At 40.1% G+C, this 20,053-nt stretch overlaps 1 protein-coding gene across 1 annotated transcript in view; it reads left to right on the top strand.

Annotated features, from left to right (window-relative positions):
• The window catches only part of stk32c (serine/threonine kinase 32C), a 54,344-nt gene that overhangs the window by 11,953 nt on the left and 22,338 nt on the right, over positions 1-20,053 (top strand). Inside the window, exons 2-3 of the mRNA XM_019882145.1 lie at positions 7,754-7,809; positions 19,114-19,265. Of these exons, the coding sequence (XP_019737704.1) occupies positions 7,754-7,809; positions 19,114-19,265 (208 nt within the window). The remainder of the gene's footprint in view (positions 1-7,753; positions 7,810-19,113; positions 19,266-20,053) is intronic.

The following is a 20,053-nucleotide window of genomic DNA, read 5'->3' as shown; positions in this document are numbered from 1 at the left end:
TCGAGGCTCTAATCCCTCATTGTGTCCGAGGACCGGCAACCCGAGGCCAAGGCCAAGGCCAAGGACTTGACTCCCAAGGCCGAGGCCAAGGCCAAGGAATTGACTCTCAAGGCCAAGGCCAAGGACCAAGGACCGACCTTCGGTCCTCGAGCCGGTCCTCGAGGCCAAGGACCGGCTTGAGGAACACATCCCTGGTGTGTGTCATCTCATTTGTCGAGCAGAAACTATGAAATATATTTGGGATTATAAATGCTCACACAATGATCATAAAACCACATGGTGTTTTGCCCTCAGGGTTTTGCTCACCCTGAAAATTCCTTTCGTTTTACTCTGATCTACCCCTGATGTAGATCTTTTCATTTTTGTCCAATTATCACTGGAGATCCTTGACTGAAACTGTTGAATCCCAATGATAATGAGCTATGTCGTGCCGAAGAATATTTATGAGCCTTGTTTCGAGAGCCCAGTGACTGTGCTACAGTAGTGTTCATAGAACAAAGGAAATGGGGGCTCAGTGATAGTCGTGATTTAAGTAAACAGAATAATGAAAGATGGCTTTCAGCATCTGCAGAGGTACTTTGTACAGAAATTGATGGGATTGTTCTTGGTAGAGTCAATCTTAGATGCTGAAAGTCTTTGTTTCATGAGGAAACACCACCAGAACACCATCATCTTTAATGAACCCACTGAGAAGTGTGGCATGTTAAGATCCCCCTGCCCCCCAATTAAAATTATGTCTTGTAAAAGAACCACCTGAGAAACAGAGCAGGATCTGCCTATCAATGAAGCCTGCGACTAATGTGAAATATGTCAAGCCAAAATATCCTTCATCACCATCCAAAGCATGTGCAGCTAAGTATTCACGGGATTCAGGATGCACTGAACGTTAAAGATCAGTGGAAGGTCACAGTGCTCATTTTTGGAGCACTTTAATGGCATATTTAAAGTGGCAGGAGATTCCCTGCAGCAAATGGAAGTTAAATTGTTTGTGATATCGTTACTACATAATACATCCACCTTAGAGCTCAGATCCAGTGGTGGGTTGACTACAACGGGCTATTAAATATGTCTTGGTGGTGTAATAAAATATTAATTTACCACACAGAGGAAATAGCTGCAACTTGGTTTTGTTTGTGTTATAATCCTTGTTGATACTCATGACGCGCACACTCCAATGTGGGTGGCTACTGAAAAACTTTCAACTAATGCCTTGAAAACGTCCCCCTGCAATGTGGCTTCATTTCTTTCAAGGCTGTGCGTTTCTGCTTTAGTTTTATGCAGTATGCATGTCTCTCTTACGTGGGCTGATATGGTAGTGCATAGAATTTGATTCAAATATGCTTTATCAAAAAGCAGAACTGGAGGGTGTTCATTCCAGGAGGGGTTTGGATTACATTCCACTGGACTTTATCTATACAGTTAGTTTTCATTTCAGTGATACGAGTATCATGGCTAGCTCACAATGTTCTGTGCTTTAACAATTCAGAGCTGACTTAAGCCACTTTTACGTGGCATTCCTGGCAGATTGGCACATCAGAGACACAGCAGTTGAGCAATGATTTATTCGAATGTGCCTTTCAGGGAGGACCCACTGAAGTGGCTTATTGCAGAGAATGTGCGTGCTTCGCTGCAGCAGAGACAGAATCCCCCTTTCAGATAATTAAATGCTTTCAAACGTCAGAGTGACAGCGACAAATCCATTCAACACAAAAGGATGTGGATAGTAAGCCCTTGGTGTTACCTGTCAAATTTTGGTCACGTTAAAACTGGTTACTGTTGCACAACCTGGCTGCTATTCCTTTATTATTGGTGCCTTACACTTTTTTTTAATCAGTGCCTATGGTTTTGAAGAAATACTGTTTAAACTAAAATGTATTTGCGTTTTTTTATTTTTGTGTTTGAATTTGCCTCTTTGGAAATGTTTCAAGACAAAAAACAGTTTGCAACTATGCACAATGTGAATGAAGTAAAACAGATGACTTTGTGTCACCAACTGTATTTTTTTCACGTTGATTAAAAAAAGTCCATTTTTTTTCTTGCATGTTGGGTTTTTGAAATGTTTCATTTTTGCTCTTAAGTTTGACCTGTAAAACTTTTCACAGTACGGCTTTAACCATGAGTTGTAATTAGTAGCTTTAATATTTCAGAAAAAAATTCCAGCAGTTGCTCAATCGAACCCATCCATCCATCCATCCATCCACCCATCCATTTTCCGATCCGCTTATCCTCACAAGGGCAGTAGGCAAGGGACATCCTGAACTGGTTGCCAGCCAATCACAGGGCACACAGACGAACAGCCATCCACGCTCACACTCACACCTAGGGACAATTTTATAGTGTTCAATCAACATGTTTTTGGAATGTGGGAGGAAACCGGAGTACCCGGAGAAAACCCACGCAGGCCCCGGGAGAACATGCAAACTCCACACAGGGAGGCCGAAGCTGGAATTGAACTCGGTACCTCTGCACTGTGAGGTCTACACGCTAACCTCAATCGAACTTCATTCATAAATGTTACGAAATATACTGATAGATTCTGTGTTATATCATAAAAAAATGGAATCAATGCCAAAAATCATCTGTTTATTTGCCTCTGTTAAAAAAAAAAAAAAGTAAAAATGTGTTCACCTGTGTTACCTAAAAAAGAAAACCAATTTGAACACAGGTGTGAGCTGAAATTCAAACCCAGAACCTTTGACAGTGAGGCAGACATGCAAACGATGTTCTGATGTGCAACACAAGCAAATATGGGAATAAATAAAACCACACTTGCCAAAACACTCATTATTTTGCACTTAAGCTGCCTAGTAATATAAAGTTAGAAGTGAATAGGAGGTGGAACAATAGTACTCTTAATCCTAAAAATGGGATTGCTGACACGTAATAACATCAGAGATATCAATTTGCCCCATTAGACGATGCTTTGGCCCCTTCACAGTCCTTGGTAGTGTTAGAGCACAGCTCAGTGTACCAGCTGACAGGGGAACTGTATACTTTGTCCAATTTATTGATTATGTAGGGATTCTGTTTTCGCAGTAGCCTCCTTAGGGTGAAACTGGAGGACACATAATGGACAATGTGATGATGTGGGTAGAAATTTAATTTACAGAATGCACACCGGTGCTTCTGTTTTTGACAAGTAAATGACATGTTCTTAAAGCAAACCAAAGCTTGCGTTGTAGAGTTATACAAAGACACATCCTGTTACTCTCAACATAATACCGTATCAGACTAGAATTACCTCCAATTGGGTCTTTTTCAGTATTCCCTCACATTGCACGTCCCAACCTTTTGTTCCATTGCTTTAACCATCGCTTTTATCCACCTGTGCACATCAGCAGTGTGGAGGTGCACATACGTGCGAGATTCATTGTAGTGTACATTGCATACTAAGGATATTGCACCTCAGCAGGACATTGTCGTCAGGGTAGGCAAGGGAGGCAGTGCCTCACTGCTTCCCCCTGGTGGTGCTTTCTTTTCCCTGCATGTGAATAATAAAGAACAACTTATGGTTACATTAAATTACGTTGCATTTTAGTTCTATGGTTTGTGCTTTCCAATTATTTTCCCTCTCAATCCAATAATTTCTTTGATTTTATCATGAAAATAGCTGAATTTGCACATTTCCTGTTCAAATGCTTGGGATGAGCAGCTGGGAGAGTCGCGTGAGTCATCGCTCCCTTTGTGCTTCACGCACGCACGCATACACACCGGCAATGAATGATGCTGGAAATCTTGGTGTTTCCTCATGAAATTGCCAATCATATACATTTTGTCACGCATGCAATTGCATACGTTGACGTTCAACTGTCTAATTTACTTGTTTTTAATGTGACATTTACTCTTTCTTAACGACCACAAAAATGACTCAAAGTGCACAGTGGAGTCCGGTATGTACGCATCCACAGTCAGCATGTAGCAGTGTTGTGCTCCATGGCCCCATGTGTAGAAGAAGCCCAAAGACATACTTAATCACGTCCAAAGTATTATACACGTGCATGGATGTAATCCTGTACGAAAACATTCAAACTCTATGAGTGCACGGATGGAATCCTCTGTAATGGTTTGCAGTTAACAATGCTGCTGATATAATGTGCGGAGTGGTCGACAATGTAACAGAATTACCTTAGCAATGACAATGTATGCCACCAACCCACTATGATGTGTGCTCTCAGTGCTAGCCGGAATACATGGACCAATTGATAAGTGTTATTTCAAAATTGAGCTTTTCACACACTTTTCCGGTCAAAACTGTTGCGAAAACAGCCCCTTAATTGATATGTAGTTTTTCCAAGGACCGGGTACTTAAAAGTTCACTCAAAACATTTCAGAATATCATGTATGCCGTAGCATGGGCTTCTTGCCAGTAGCAGCTCCTCCACAGGAGCCAATCTCCCACTGCGGAAGCCAGCGGAGCCCACTCAGCATATCACCCTGGTGTGTCAGCAGCTTTCTAACCCAACAGGGGAAGATGTTGTTTTGCGTTGTCTTTGATAGATGAAATCCTGTTACGCATGCTACATGCTGTTGGGTCTCGTCAGTCTTTTCTTAAAGCGTCAACTAAAACCTCGGTAAACCGTTTCTCCAAAATCCTTTTGTTTTGTTGAATTTAGGATCCCCTTGTTTCACAAGTAGTTCTCTAAGGGAGTCATTCTCAATAAATGTTGGGAAACACTGCTCTAAGGGAGCACCCTAATCAAGTCAAGTCACATTTATTTATATACCTCTTAATCACAAACAGTCTCAATTAGATCCAACACGTGATTAAATTAGCTCATGTTCCCTTTTAACATTGCTACCAACCAGCGATCTGCAGGTGACATTTAAGGATTAATCATCTCCGATCAAAGGCCATACTGTACTTTCATTATTGTTTTTTTTTTTTTGTCTGTCAATGTTTTATCTAACATCAGCACTGTACTATATTCTATGGACTATAAGCCACTATTTTTTCCCCAAACGTGATGCATTTTATTTCTTTGTTTTTACTGACGACCCACAAGCCATCAATACAGCAGATTCACCCATAGTCTCATCATATCTGACCAATAAAATTACTGATCAAGTCACAGTGGACCAGTGAAACTGTCCCTAGTCCACCCTCATACTGAATATTCATCAGAGATTTGGGATCGGAGTGTGCACGCGGGCTGCGAGAGAGAAATATGGAAGTGTTGGGAGTGCGTAACAGTACATGGCTGTAGAGGAGCGAATATAGTGGACATAGTACAGGTATGTAGTTGAACGAAAAGGGAACAAGTGCTGTAAATACGGCAGTCTCAACAGTGCAACTCGCGATTCTCCGTTATTTTTTTGCCGACTGACTTCAACCTTCGTGTGGCAACAGAACACAGGACAGCAAGTCCGGCCATGGAGCGACATCCCTTCACTGACTGATTACATAAGGGTTGTAGCAAACACGTAAAAAACTGGTTTCCAATGGATACACTGCTGCGTGGTGAAGCTCGTCTGCGAATTTGCCTCGTGTGACAATGAGAGATTAATAGAGGTTCTGGGGAGCCACTGTGTCATTAGCTGCGTTTGGTACTGTTTGGGGGGGAAAGAAATAATCTATTGATGTTATAGGTGAAAAAGTTAGATAAAAAAAAAAAATCCAAATGCATGACCTCATTCTTTGCAAATATGCCATATTCAAATTTAGAGACATGCGGCCATTGTGTGTAAAATTTGTTTTTATGTCTAAATTTAGTTTTTGTGGTTTTTAATCAAGTGTGTTTTGTTGTCCAGAAATTATGATACTTATTTAGGCTTTATGGGGACTACACACTATCATCATCAACTGCTTTTTTTCTGTGTTTACTTCACTTGATTACCACTCTCTGGCGAGTGATGCCATTTATAAAGGCCATTAGCAGTATACTCATGATTGAACGTGACTTCCATAAACACTTGAAGGATAGCAATGAAGGTAATTGAACCTCCTGTGCGGATGCTCTTTACGGACTCCTTTGATTGTCTTTTATGAATGGATGATCTCTGTCTTTTCATCATGCTCAGCTACCCTACTCCGCTGGTCCACATTGCCTCCCACATCATGAGAGCCAATCTGGTCTAGGGTGTGGCAACATGTATTGGATTTGTCTTTTTTCTTTATTTCCCAAAAATCTTCCACTTGCATTATTGCCTGTGACATGGCTTGTTAGATGGCCTTCTTATGTTTTAATTCCCATCCATCCGTCCGCCCGCCCACCCGCCCGTCCGTCCATCCGTCTATCCATTTTCTAATCCATTTATCCTCACGAGGGTCGCGGGTGTGCTGGAGCCTATCTCAGCTGTTTTCGGGCATTAGGTGGTTGCCAGCCAATCTCAGGGACAATTTAGAGCTTTCATTTTACTTACCATGCATGTTTTTGGAATGTGGGAGAAAGCCGCAGTGTCCGGAGAAAACCCACACAGGCAAGGGGAGAACATGCAAACTCCACACAGGAAAGCCGAGGCATAACATCTCGAACCCTGCACCTCTGCGCTGTGAGGCCGACGTGTTAACCAGTCGACCGTGCTGAAATTTCTGTGAAGCTAAGACCGATCAATAGCCAAATTGTTTTCAGACACTGGTCTAAAAGATTTATTACTTATTATATAAATTAGAAGTACCAAAAAGCAAACGGAGGCTCAGAGGGGATCGAGCCTTTTCTGTTGCTGGTCCCTCTCTCTGGAATGACCTACCACTGAACATTCGGCCCCCTCGCTGCCCATCTTTAAAACCTGCCTCAAAACTCACTTGTATTCTTTGGCATTTGACTCAGCATGTCTCAGACTTGATCTTAGTTTTACCGTTTGGTGCTTTCTACCGTCCTTGTTACTGATTTATTGCTTTATTGTTGTATGTATGATAGTTGCTCCATGTACAGCACTTTGTATGCAGCAATGGCTGTTTGAAAGTGCTCTATAAATACAGTTGAGTTGGTCCGAACGAATATTTGAAGAATGATAAAAAAAATTTTATTGATGATTAATTTATTCACCAGTATTAAAGTGCTTTCCATCTGTTTCAAATCTGCATTAATTTAGCAGCTCAGCTAAATTGATGTTGATAAAATCATTAATGAAGGGACACGTTACCGAAGTCGTGGTTTTTTTAAATGACTGTATAATCCAATACTTTATCCCTTGCAATCTTAAATTTGTTCTTTATGTCAGCACTATATTTGGCCACAGTTTTAAAGCATTTAGCCATTTTAGTTTTCTACAGCATAAGAGTCGGTACAAGAACGCATGCTCTTTTGCTGTCGTATTTACTGTTTATTTGATGGCATTATAACGAGGCCCTTCAAGCAATTCTGTCATGACATCATTCCGAGTTTACATTTGGCACACAATGAACTCATTTGCTCAGAGGCATCACAATATGTCAGCAGGTGAAACAAGAAGGCAAGCTCAGTTATTGCCGTGCAGTTTTTGTCATTTGATAAACACAGTAAGGCCGAAAGTGTCATTCAGATATTTCATTTATTTAATCTTGACATATTGTCTGCATTGGCACAGGTTAGTGATGGACTATGGCTTGTTCCAACTTATAAATGTGTGTAAGAACAACAAAGCATACAGAAAAATTGAAATTCAGCGACCAAACTTAGAAAAAACCCTTTTACAGCAGGAAAGATGTCCAGCTGATCACTTAATATTACAGACAAGAACAGAAAGTTGACATTGTCGCAAATATATTTTGATTGTTCTGTATTGTGACAAATTTTATAGTGATGAAGTGCTTTTTCTTTTTCTTGTTTTGCAGTGAACTTTGACCACTTTCAGATATTGCGGGCTATTGGGAAGGGCAGCTTTGGAAAGGTAATGTATCCTCACGCTTTTTAGTAGTAGATTGTGCATACTTCATCCACTATACTTGTTTGTTGTGTACCGCCGTTGGCGAGCACAGTCTTTATCTCTGCCAAGGAGTGAGAGAATTTCTGATTGCATTGGACTTCCCATTACATTAAGCTTAAAGCTTACAAGATATATTCTTTTCTGACTTTGAAAGACTAATTAATAAAAGTCACTTAAAGGAGAGTCGATTTGTTTTTCAGCCCATGCCAGCAACCCTACTGGGAGTTTTGACCCATATCAACGTTTAATTACAGAGCAGTACAATACTGTCTGGTTGTGCTGAATAAAGCAACTTGGTTCCCACGTGTGCCTGAGACCTGCATTGAGAAAACGAATGACAGCAGTTCTCTTAAGTGCTGTCCATGTTGTTGGTCACACTTCACATTGGTGCTGAAGAGGACATTTTGGATTAATGTCTAAGCTCCATATTTGTTGAGAAAAAATTTGTGTGTGTTAAGAAGTAAAACTGGGTGAGATGTGATGCGGTGTGTGTCAACGCAATTGGGCTCAAGAGATTACAGTCATTTATCTTCATTTTGAATCCTAAATATGATGGCAAATACTTAAGCCTGCCGTTTCAGCATGTTTTTGCAAATTCATTCCGTTTTGCTCTCTTAACACAATGCTCCCTCCACTCCATCCACAAATATGTCTCTGTGTTGTGGAAAGTCATTCCCAATGCTGAATACATTACCATGCAAAATTATGTTAATGTAATGTATTCCTTTGTTCCACCGAGCTGCTGTCACTATCCTTCTGACGCAGAAGCGAATATGCTGAACGCGGACCAAGGCAGAGACCCGAGAGGGGTCTTCCAACATCTATAAACAATGATATATGATTTGTGTGGCATAGTGGTCCAGTGGTTGAGTTGAAAGCGGCATCAGAGCAGAAGATGACCTGTTCTCCCCCACAGTCAAAAATCAATAGGTTCGGTTCATTGAAGACTCTGAAGAACCATTGGTATGTATATAAGTTGAATGGACATTATTGATTGACTGATGATCAAAGTCAAAGTCGGCAGATATCATACATCCAAGTCACCCTGAATTGGACATGCAGAATAAGAATACGTACCGATAGTGGGTTTTTTTTTTGTTTTTGTTTTTCATCAATATGATATGGCACAACTACTCAGGGCAGCATTAACCGCACGATACAACACTGAAATGTTATGTGTGCCTTTCAGGGGTGGGGTCAAGTGAGTGACGTGAGGAGCTTAAGTCCACTTGCCCCAAGTGGATCAGTTAGTTTTGCAAATTAGTCCCTGCTCAGAAGCTTGGGTCTGGTGTAGCTTCTTGCGAGTGTTCTCATTTGATTGTGGGACTGTTTACCCCATTTGGCAAATCGCCTCATTTCACTCGAGTGGTGGCATACCCTACTGCTAACCAAGAGACACACAACAAACATCTGTACATTATGGAACACAAGAAGGGTTAACTACAGTGTGTATTGGTGGTGGAGGGTGGAGGAGTTTAAGGTAAGTAAAAGTTTTTTTTTAAATCCATCCCACGTTCTAACATGGAGATACAAAGCGGCCAATGTGTGGACAGATGTGTTTTTATGGCTAAATTTTGTTGTAGCTTTTAATCAGGGACGTTTTATAGTCTGCCAGTTGTGGTGTGTACGGTGCTGTGAAGAAAATACATAATGGCACGAATATGACCGGGATTTATTTTATTTATTTATTTATTTTTGTAGACGCTCAACTTGTGCACAGAGTGAAAACATTTCAACTTATTGATTCGTGTATGAGGTACATTGTGTTGTGTTTTGTTTGAGCTGAGAGATGCTCTGTCCTCTTCCAAAGCCACATGCAAGCATCGCTGACATTATGTTCTCCCTCCTTCTCTTTTGGGCCCATCTTTTTGAGCGCAGCCCTTTCTTCAATTCTCTTTATTGTCACGATTCATCTTAACACCCACTTTCCAAAAGCCTCTGCAGGCTATATAGCTCCCAGAAGTTTCCTTTAATTTGATAGTTTGTGCAAAAAATATGCAATTTGTCCTTCGGCTTCTGTTACATTTTACGACCCTGGTGTTTGAATTTTTTAAAGAATTAGATCCTCTATGACTTGCATCAGCGTACTTTAAAATTTGGAGTGATAAAAGGCAAGCACTTGGAAAGGAATTGCCAAACAATTTAAATATTACTTGACATACCATCATAATGGTAAAGTTTTAATTTTGCTCATCCAAACTCTATACCAAATTAGAGCTCTGCATGCACATTGAAGGTGGCACTTGGAAATATTCATTTATATTTTATTTACACTGTATATTTATTTCCCACAAAGTTAAAAAGCCTGTTTAAAGGGCGCTTGTTAAAAGTAGCTCCATCCACAAAGGCAGATGTAGTTTTTATTTCGATGTCTTTTTATTCATTTATTGATGACTCTGATTTTCAAGCCAAAATATTACTTTTACGTTTGAATCTTAATTCCTAAGAATTACATATTAAAATTAATGAAACAAAATGATCAGTTATCTTACGTTCTACTTTGTTAGAATCATCATGTATGAGTGAGGTTGTACGCATGAGCTAATGGAACCCACCGCTCTGTACTGCAATTGGTATTCAAGCCATTATGTTCAAAGTAAAGTAATCTTTTGAAAAAAGACAACATAGCTTGTACATCAGTGATGCCCAAACTCGGTCCTCAAGGGCCGCTGTCCTGCCTGTTTTCGACGTGTTGCACCTGCAACAAACCTGATTCAAATGATCAGCTTATTAGCATGCTCTGAGGAAGCCTGAAAATTAGAGGATCAGAAAATGGATGAACTTTCCAAGTCCAGTCTCATGACAAGTCATTCCTACATTTATTTTATATGTAAGACTAATATTTTCCCCCCCTTTCGTAACGCACACAATTTACAACTGTTCTCTTTGGGTAAAAAAGTCGACCTGTTTTTGCAAAGTCAACATGCAATGTGGCATTAATAGTTTAAAATCTCTTTTCTCTCTTCAGTTTGGCAGGAAATACTGGTAGGTTGGTGTGATTATATCCACAGGAGTGGAAGATGTATGGCAGCTCATTGATAACACACCTTCCCATAGGGCTCGATGGCCGTGCGGTGCCACCGAAAAGTTAATTGCCTGCCCTGACCGTCTTCTACCTTTCCCCATGTGTGTCAGCCCCCTCAGTTCTTGGTTGCTAGGAGGTGCAGGAGACAGCTTTCGCCTCCACAGGGCTCATTAAGGCCTTCAAATGGAGAGCTCACGGGGAGTAAAGTCTCAGAGACGTGACAGTCGTTGACACTGACAGGAGTTCAATGACAACTCCTTGATGCCAAGAGTCAGATGAAAAAGTAAACACATAGAGGACAACCGAGAGGAATGTTGATGGACAAAGACAAGGACGCTCAGAAGTAGTGCAGGAGCTCAGCTGGGTGGATACATCCAACCGCTGAACCCCACGTACACACTCACTACACAGTAGTAGTAAGTGCTCATTAGGACCTAGTGTGAAATAGATGTATAATGAGTGGGAGTGGAGGAAAGAGAAGGAGAAGGAAGAGCAAAAGAGAGAGAGCGAGAGAGAGGGCTGCAACACTTTGTCATGTCGGAAGACACCAGCTCCTTTTGAAAGGTCAGAAGATGATTAAGCCTTTGTTTCTTTTTTATTTATTTAATTTTTGTTTCCCCTCTCTCCGGGGCTCTCAGCAGTTCTTTGCCAGTTTATGCTTTAAAAAAAAGACAAAACTATAATTATAAACTTTTTTTTTTAAATGTGGAAAAAAAGCAATCTTACGAATAGAAGTGATGATTTGTCGCACTGTCATCCCTTTTTGGGTGACAACAGGCTTTCACTTTAGGTAGCAGACGGGATTTTTGTCTGAGTCTATCCCAGTTATTTTCACTGTGGTATGCGTACCACTGATGGAACAAGAGTCTCACTCTGTTGGTACATAATATACTGTGATTGTTGAATATTGTTGCAAGCCTGCATTTCTGGGGAGCAGACTGTTCATTAGCTCTGTAATTAAATATTGTCTATGACGTCAATAAGGTAACAGAGTGTGAATTGTGATTGGACAAGGCAGTCAGAGACAGAGAGAAGTTGTATACTTGGGAGAGGTTGTCTCTAGCTTTCTGTCTCTCTGTCCATCCATCCAGTCTATGTAATCTATATAGAATTTAATTTATAATCAAATGAGAAAATGTTCACGTTTAATTTAGGTTTAAAAAACTAAATTATATAAACTATTATTTCACTTTTTTGGATGGCAATGAGTAATTTTAAACTGAATTTACTTTTTTAAGAACCAAATTTGAGTTTCTTCACTGGGCTTCTCTGACAAGATAGTACCAATAAATTTGTTAAGCCCCTTTTATAAATCATGAACAAATGCATACATAATAAGCCTTCTGAGGGTTTTTTTTTGTTTTGTTTTTGTTTTTTTGCAGTGCTTATTCTTGCATTTTGTCACTGACGTGATCCCATTAGATCCTCTTTATATATTCCCTTCTGCTTAACCGAGTTACTTCAAAGTACCACTTCGCATAAATTAGGGGTGGGCAAATTAGTTTCAATTCCTTTGAAAGCAGTTTTCTGTTATTTGTCTTTACCCCGAAGGGTTATTGAAACTGCATTTATTCTTTGTTATATGCAAAGTACCACTTAGAAGGCAACTATACAGCCTGATTAATGATTCTTGCTTTTATCTAACCCCTTTTAAACTGTAAAAAAAAAAAAATTGTATTTGGGTTGGTTTTGTTTTACATGGACATAATTATTTTATACATGCTCGGTGTGTTGTGTGCATGTGTGTGGGCTCGTGTCTTTTGCAAAAACCGTCAACTGTGTGAAAGCAGATGTCATGAACGGCTAATTCGAGCTCTATTTTAGACATCTGCAATAGAGTAGAATGCTTGATATGCAGTTGGCCATTAATTCAGGGTGTACCCTCCCTCTTGCCCGAAATGAGCTGGTATCGGCTACAACTCACCCACTTCGCTTGTGAGGATAAATGGTGCAGAAAAGGATGGATGTACATTATCTGTGCCTTTTTAACAACCTCTTCTAAGTTAGTTCTCTCCAGAACATCATTCAAGTAAAAAAAAAAAAATTAAGTGAATATTTTTCCCCAATTTTCACACTGTTATTCCAAACTGCAAATATACATTTTGGACGTGTGTTTCATTTCTAAAACCATGAAGGAATATTTTGAATGACTCAGAAGTCTGATTCATAACATGAGTGGCATGTTGTAATGTCATGAATCAGCCTTTGCCGATAAGAGGAAATTATTCCCTCCGCTCTCCGTGGATAACATATTCATCAGACCTTGAAAGTCTGTTTGCCTTGCTTGCCTCCCTCGGAGTCTTCCCAAATTCAACATCATTCTGAGTCCCGATATGTGCATGTGCTAGTGAATGTGTGCGTGTGTGTGTTGGTTAAGCTTGCACAGCTAAATTTCAGGAAGACAACCTTTTCCGACCCAATTCTTTTCCAATTACTGCTCACTGGCAATGTGTGTTAAAACAATTGTCCTCACATCAATCTCAAACTTAATCAGAGAATAATGCTGTTTCATCTCTCATGGTTCAGTGCATTTCACACTGTGTTGTCGCGCAGAGAATTGGGTAAGCCGAAGAAATAAAAAAAATCTTAAACAATGCTAGCCATGCCTTGATGGAAACCATAAAATCATTTATCATTTCTGACTGTATACAGAAGACACAAAAGTAGTACTTGGTGACTTAGACCACGATTAATAAATATCTGAATCTGCAAAAATAGAATTTTTAAATTCACTTCTATTTAGTTCATTCAGCATACAGGTCAGTGTGTTACAGATCACAACAAAGTTTGCTGCACTACGAGCGACCTGGTTGAAACTGACTGAACATGAGCAGTATATGAGGTTTAGCAATTAGCTTTAATGAGAGAGTGATTGTCGGCCACTGGTTTCGCTGCCGTTCAGAAGCTGAATTGATGATGAACGGCACCACAAGGTTGCAGATGAAAAATGAAATCAATACAAAATATTTGTACTTAACAAGGCTCGAAATAAGCGGTTCCGCATTGCAATTTGTGGGTCCAAAATTGTATTTTGCATCACATTAATAAACTTTTAATCGCAAAACTGAGAATCAAACGCCGCCAACAAGACGGCTCCAAACGAGCTTTGCTGGGTGCACGTACCCTACCTCGAGTAGTCGGAGGTCGCGCAGAAGCTGCCAAGCTAGCAACAGCTTCGGCTGGCTGCTAGTGCACCAAAACGCGTTGTGGAGTCGCTCCTGAAAATAATCATTGCCTACATGGCGGCTGATAAGCTGCATTTCTTCCAAGCATCATACTCACAAAGGGATGATGAGAAAAGATGAAGAAGCCATGTTAAATTCTAAGCTAAGCTAAGATTGACATGACAAACTCAATTAAGTGTTTGGGTAATCGATTACACGTTTCACAGACATCTAGGTGGAACCACGTTAAAGCTGGTAACTTCCCACTTTGAATAACATAATAGCAGCACAATTAATACGTGTCTGATTCTGGAGAGAAATTTATATTTTTTGAGCCTTGGCTTTTCAACAATGCTTACCTACCGGTATATTTATAATTACAGACTTGATACAGATCTGACTGGCTGTATTGGATCGGCAGATATTTTGCATTTCATACAAAATTGGTGATCGGTTGTAATGCACTATTTACAGACTTGATCAATGTCTGCAGAATAAGACCTAGCAAACGCAATATCTGTGCTGCCATCGTTAATAAACCAAGCTTTTTCAGCATATACAATCATATTTTCCTTTATATATTTTTTTCTTCTTTCGCCCTCTACTCCCTTCTGCCAGTTTTCCTTGTATTTATTTTTTCCCGGGGTGGGCGGGGTGCTGTTCTTGCTGAAACTCGTCTACATTAGAGGATGGCATGGGAGTGGATTTTCACTCCCGTTCCATCCCATTAACTGATTGTACTTCACCTGCATGTAGGTTTCAAAGTGACAATTCACTACCTGTGGGTAACAAAAAACAAAAAACAATAATAATAATTCTGATAATCTTTAGATGTACAGATCTGCTGACGGGTACTACAAAATGGCTTTGCTATTTTTCAATCATTATTCTGCTTCATGGAATTGAATCGAATGGTATTGTAGATAAATCTGTCAAATGATTATGATGAATATTACGAAAATTTTCTACCAACACTAACTTGTAAGTCTTCAGACATTTCCAGCTTCGGAAAGCCCAGTGTGGCGCCCCATCCTTTTCATTAAAATTATTGCACAAATAAGTACCAGACATCATTGCCTTGAAGGCACCCAACCTTTGTTAAATGACCTATAAAAAAAAAAACAAATTCACTTTCTCAATAGGTCGGAACTCATTTGCATCTCACTTGTTGAGATATTCGCTAATATCAAACTTCTTTATTCATATATTACTGGACTTTGAATTTGAAGATGATGTTTTGTCAATTGGTCAATTGCAGTAAGACTCATTCAGCATTTCGGATGACCCATGACTATAAGAAGCAGCCTGCTACTACACTATTAGTGTTATTCTCCTTTTTGTGCTAATTAAATAATGACTGTCCTGAGATTAAAAAAAAAAAACAGTCATGCTTCAGAGATAAAAAGTATTTGTGAGCAATGAAGCTTGTGCGATGTCAAACTGAATATATTTGAGCGCCTGTCTTCAAGGATACTAATGAGACCGACACCGCTCTTCCATCCAGAGTGAAATCAATTTGTTTTTGTGTGCGTGCACCTGCCTGTCTCACCCACTCTAAAAAGCTATTTGGGAGAGTTAAACAGGTTCTATGAGCAGCTGGCGGTCAAAGATTACAGCCAACATTGAGACACCATCTCACTCCAAGCCAGCATTGTGCTCAATACACATCAAGAACCGTTTGACTTGGCCGATGCACTACCGTCTGTCTATATATATTTAACGTCTATTTTATTGTGTCCTTAACAGAAACAATTATCACATTTTCAGTTGGCTATGCATCATGCATCAGCCGCAGTGCTAAATGCTTTGTCACCTGGACCGTAACTTCGAGTAATAAGATGCAGGGTGTAAACACAGCTGCTCAAAACAGATTTTCAGTTTTCGCCCTCCACCATGTCCCTTTGCAGTCCCCAATGCAAATGAAGATGAAAAACAAGTAAACAGCAGCCCCTGGTCGTTTAACGTTTTAACTGTTGACCAGTTCGTCTAAAAATAACTACATATGGTATTTGTGGTTAATGTTACCCGCGTGTTGAAAATGTATACAAAGAGCATCCCTATTATGTCCCATTTGGGATGAATTCAACTTTAATTTCAGGTTCAAAAATGTATGGCCTGTTTTTTTGGGGGGCAGCTGGCAGCATCGAGCCAAGGCGTGCCCAAATCCGGTCCTCGAGAGCCCCGATCCAGCCTGTTTTAGATGTCTCCCTCCGACAATACACCAGATTCAAATGATAAAGATCATTATCAGGCTTCTGCCAAAGTTTGCTGATGAGCTCGTTCTTGAGGACTGGACTTTGGCACCCCTGACCGAGCCAGTGGCTCGAAAGACCTTTACGACCACTACCTACCCACAAGGCACTGCAAACTTGATCTGTGTCAAATCTACCTGCCTAAAAAGAAGCTTTTTTTTTATTATTTCACAAAGTTTAATAGCTTGTTTGGTTCAAGTGGGAGCTTTTCATTAATTGACTGTGGTCTTTTTTTGAAACCTCTGTCCCAAAACGACACTTCACAGAGATGTGCCTTAGTCTGTACGCTACTTTTTTCAGTTTCAGTGGAAAATGTCTCAATTTATATGCAAATAGCTTTTAAGACATTGGAGGAAAGCTGCCACAAAATATAAACTAAAATATTGGTCTTGCCTTCTCCACAGTGAGCCAGTTTAATGCACTGGATTGCTTCTAGTCTGTATGAATATATGAATAAATCCTTTTGAACTTTTATCATTTTACTGTGCTGACCAAGATTCCAGCCAGAAAAGAGCCACGGCTACATGCCTGACAGTTATGGTTGGGCTTATGCTTGACACACAACTCCTGACCAAAATCCTGTGTAACAGGGTGAGCCACACTCAGACATGATGATCACACTTAATCCTGTCAAAACCTTGATTTATCTCCTAAAAAGATCATGTTTTTACAAACGTTACCTAAAATATTGGATATATCATTATTCGAAGCTCTGAAATTGAAATAGAAACATCAGGTGCGGTGGAAATAGTTGTTGTTCTCGTCGTCCGGTTCTGGTTCTTATCCCCTTCTTAGTAATTTTTTTCAGATTCTTGAATGGGATGTGACCCTCCAGGAGTAAACTGATCGAAGTCACACACCCATGTTTTGAGCTAGAGCCCATAAAGCATTGTCTGAATGAAAATGATTGCTTTTCAGGTTTGCGATTCAACGAATACTAGCATTTTGCAGATATAAATGACACCCCCCCCCCCCACACACACACACACACACACACATATTTTCCCAAACATTTTGGGGAGAAACTGAGCTCCATAATTTGTGATCTTTAAATTGACTTACATTATCTTGATCGAATATCACCCAATTTCCACATGCTATACATAATTATTAATGCCCTTTAAGAAAATGTCTCAGTTTCTTAAGTTTGACCTTCGTGATCTGTTTTTCTCCTAGTATGGCATTTATCATCTTTCTCTGTATTGTGAAATAAATGCAGTTCAGTTCACATTGTGTTTACTCTTTGTGAAGCTCAGGGTAGCTTTCACAATAGTTACATAATCCTTGCCTTGAATGTTATACTTAAGGTCCCAGTGCTATGAAGAAGTCTAAAATAGGTCCACTGAACCAGTGAAATGCCAGAGTGTCTCTAAAAGATGGCATGCTTTTCAACCAAGTACTTGACACTGGCATGGAAAACATTTTTTTAACATAAAAGGGTTGTGTGTGTCTTATTAAGAGGTTGTATGTTTTTGTAACCAGAAAAGAAGGACCTTCAAACAACATTTCGTTTGCAGGAGAGGTTTATTTAGACTCCCTTCTATCACAGTGCAGTGCATATGGCCTTACTTAGAGCAAAGAGAACTGGGTATTGTGATGAGTGCAATGATCATCTTGCTATAAGGGATGGTCAGGAGCTGTAAGTTGTAACGCTGAGAATCTCAACTCACCGATGCCAATAAACTGATAAAGAGGCTTTTTGGTCTAGTGGGGATGCTTTGATTTTTAAATACAAGTGCATGAAGCAATGTTAACAATTCTTAAGGACCTATCTAGTGTAGATAATATAACACAAAAAACTATGTTCTGTTTTAAAATGTTATCACTGGTAATGTATGTTGCTCAATTATAGATGAGCAAGCAGGTAGTTACTGTGATGAAAGTAATGCAAGTGAAAAAATGAGAGCCGTTCATTTCAAGGCCGACTTAGCTTTTTCTTTTCATCTATCTATTTATTTATTTATTTATTTATTTGTTTGTTTAAAAGAACACACTATATCCGAGTCAAATCAGCATATCAGTGTGACGTGTCACTGCTAAAAACTGCAAACTCACGCATTAAGGCTTTATTTTTGTGAACATAATTTGATATCTTCCCTTGATATTAAGGAAAAAATACCATGCGGGCGGCATGGTGGTCGACTACTTTGTACGTCCACCTTACACCGCAGAAGTCATTGGCTCGATTCCAGGCCCGGCCTTCCTGTGTCGAGTTTCACATTCTCCCCGTGCCTGTGTCGGTTTTCTCCGGTTTACCGCCACATCCCCCCAAAATGTATCCCTCGGTGTGATTGTGAGCGCGAATGGTTGGCTGGCTGGCAACCAGTTCAGGGTGTACCGAGCCAGCTGCCCTTCCAGCTGTTTCAAGTCCAACTCCAGCTGGAGCTGAAACATAATCAAAACAGACAGAAAATGACACCTTTCTGGTGTTATATTGATTCATTTATTTATGTTTATTATTAATAATTTTAACAGTGGGGCTTGCCACCATCCACTGCTGATGCCCAGACACTCACACGCGCAGACTCGTATACATCACACGCCATTCCACCAGGCACTAACACATAAAGGCATATACCACATGCATGGTTACAGGCACTACAATACCTACAGTATTACGTTTAAATGTGCTTAAAGCATCTGTGTAGTGTATCCATGTTGAAAATTTCCCTCAGTCTGGAATGAAGCAGTCAAGACTGATGGCAGTGTCCACCTCTGAATCACACATTGTATTTTATGATATTGTGCTTTAAAATGACGACTTACCTATTCTTTTCCATTTTTCTCTCCCTTCTCTCATCACTTCATTCTGTCACTTCCATTGCAGGTATGCATCGTGCAAAAGAGGGACACGGAGAAGATGTACGCCATGAAATACATGAACAAACAACAATGTATAGAAAGAGATGAGGTCCGAAACGTCTTTAGAGAGCTTGAGATTCTCCAGGAAATTGAACATGTTTTTTTAGTAAATCTCTGGTGACTATCTTATGTTTTTACCCTTTCAATGTGGAATGCAAAGCTTTGTCCCTTGTCTGCATGTATGTCCAGCCAAAAGTAACTCGAGGGATGCATGTTTGCTTGAAACCTGAAAGAGATACAGTACATTCTTTGTAGATATAATGCACCTCGTATTGCAAACACTTCATTTGGCACCAAGAGGAGGAAAACTTTTGCACAGCTTAGCAGACATCACAGGTATTAACTTGGATCATTTACACAAGATATTTTGGACTCGGTAAGCACGCTTCCACATTTGATAATAATTGTGCTTTGAATTGACCTCGGTTCTCCCTCGAGTTGGATAAGTTAGTGAGTGGCGGCTGCTTTCATTATTCAACGCTCATCACCGGGTGGGACACGTTTCTAAATGTAATTGGGGACCTGGCACGCCATTCATGGCATATTGCACAAAGCACTTAACTCTCCTGTAATTGGTAGCATGATATTGCGTGCATCCATCTTTTCCAGACACGTGGCAAGAATATTTTGTCCCTTTCACATCATGCATGATGTCCTCATAATATGCAGTTAGGGACAAGATGTGTGGAGACAAAGTATTGAGTCTAATTGTGAGAGGCTGTGGCCATCTTTACAAGCCACTGCACTAGATCAAATGGAGGCCATTTTAATCTGTGTACAGTAGTGAGCTTGTATCATTTTTTTTTATAGTTCAATTCCCATCACGAGTGTTTCACTGCCAAAGCCTTCTGTGTTCTAGTTTGCTGTGCGCCGTGGTGCTCTGCTTACCGCTGCTGCTACAGATA

Source organism: Hippocampus comes, unplaced genomic scaffold, assembly GCF_001891065.2.
Source record: "Hippocampus comes isolate QL1 unplaced genomic scaffold, H_comes_QL1_v1.1 scaffold36, whole genome shotgun sequence".
In the NCBI taxonomy this organism is placed as follows: Eukaryota; Metazoa; Chordata; class Actinopteri; order Syngnathiformes; family Syngnathidae; genus Hippocampus; species Hippocampus comes.
This window is presented reverse-complemented; position numbering and strand designations above follow the sequence as displayed.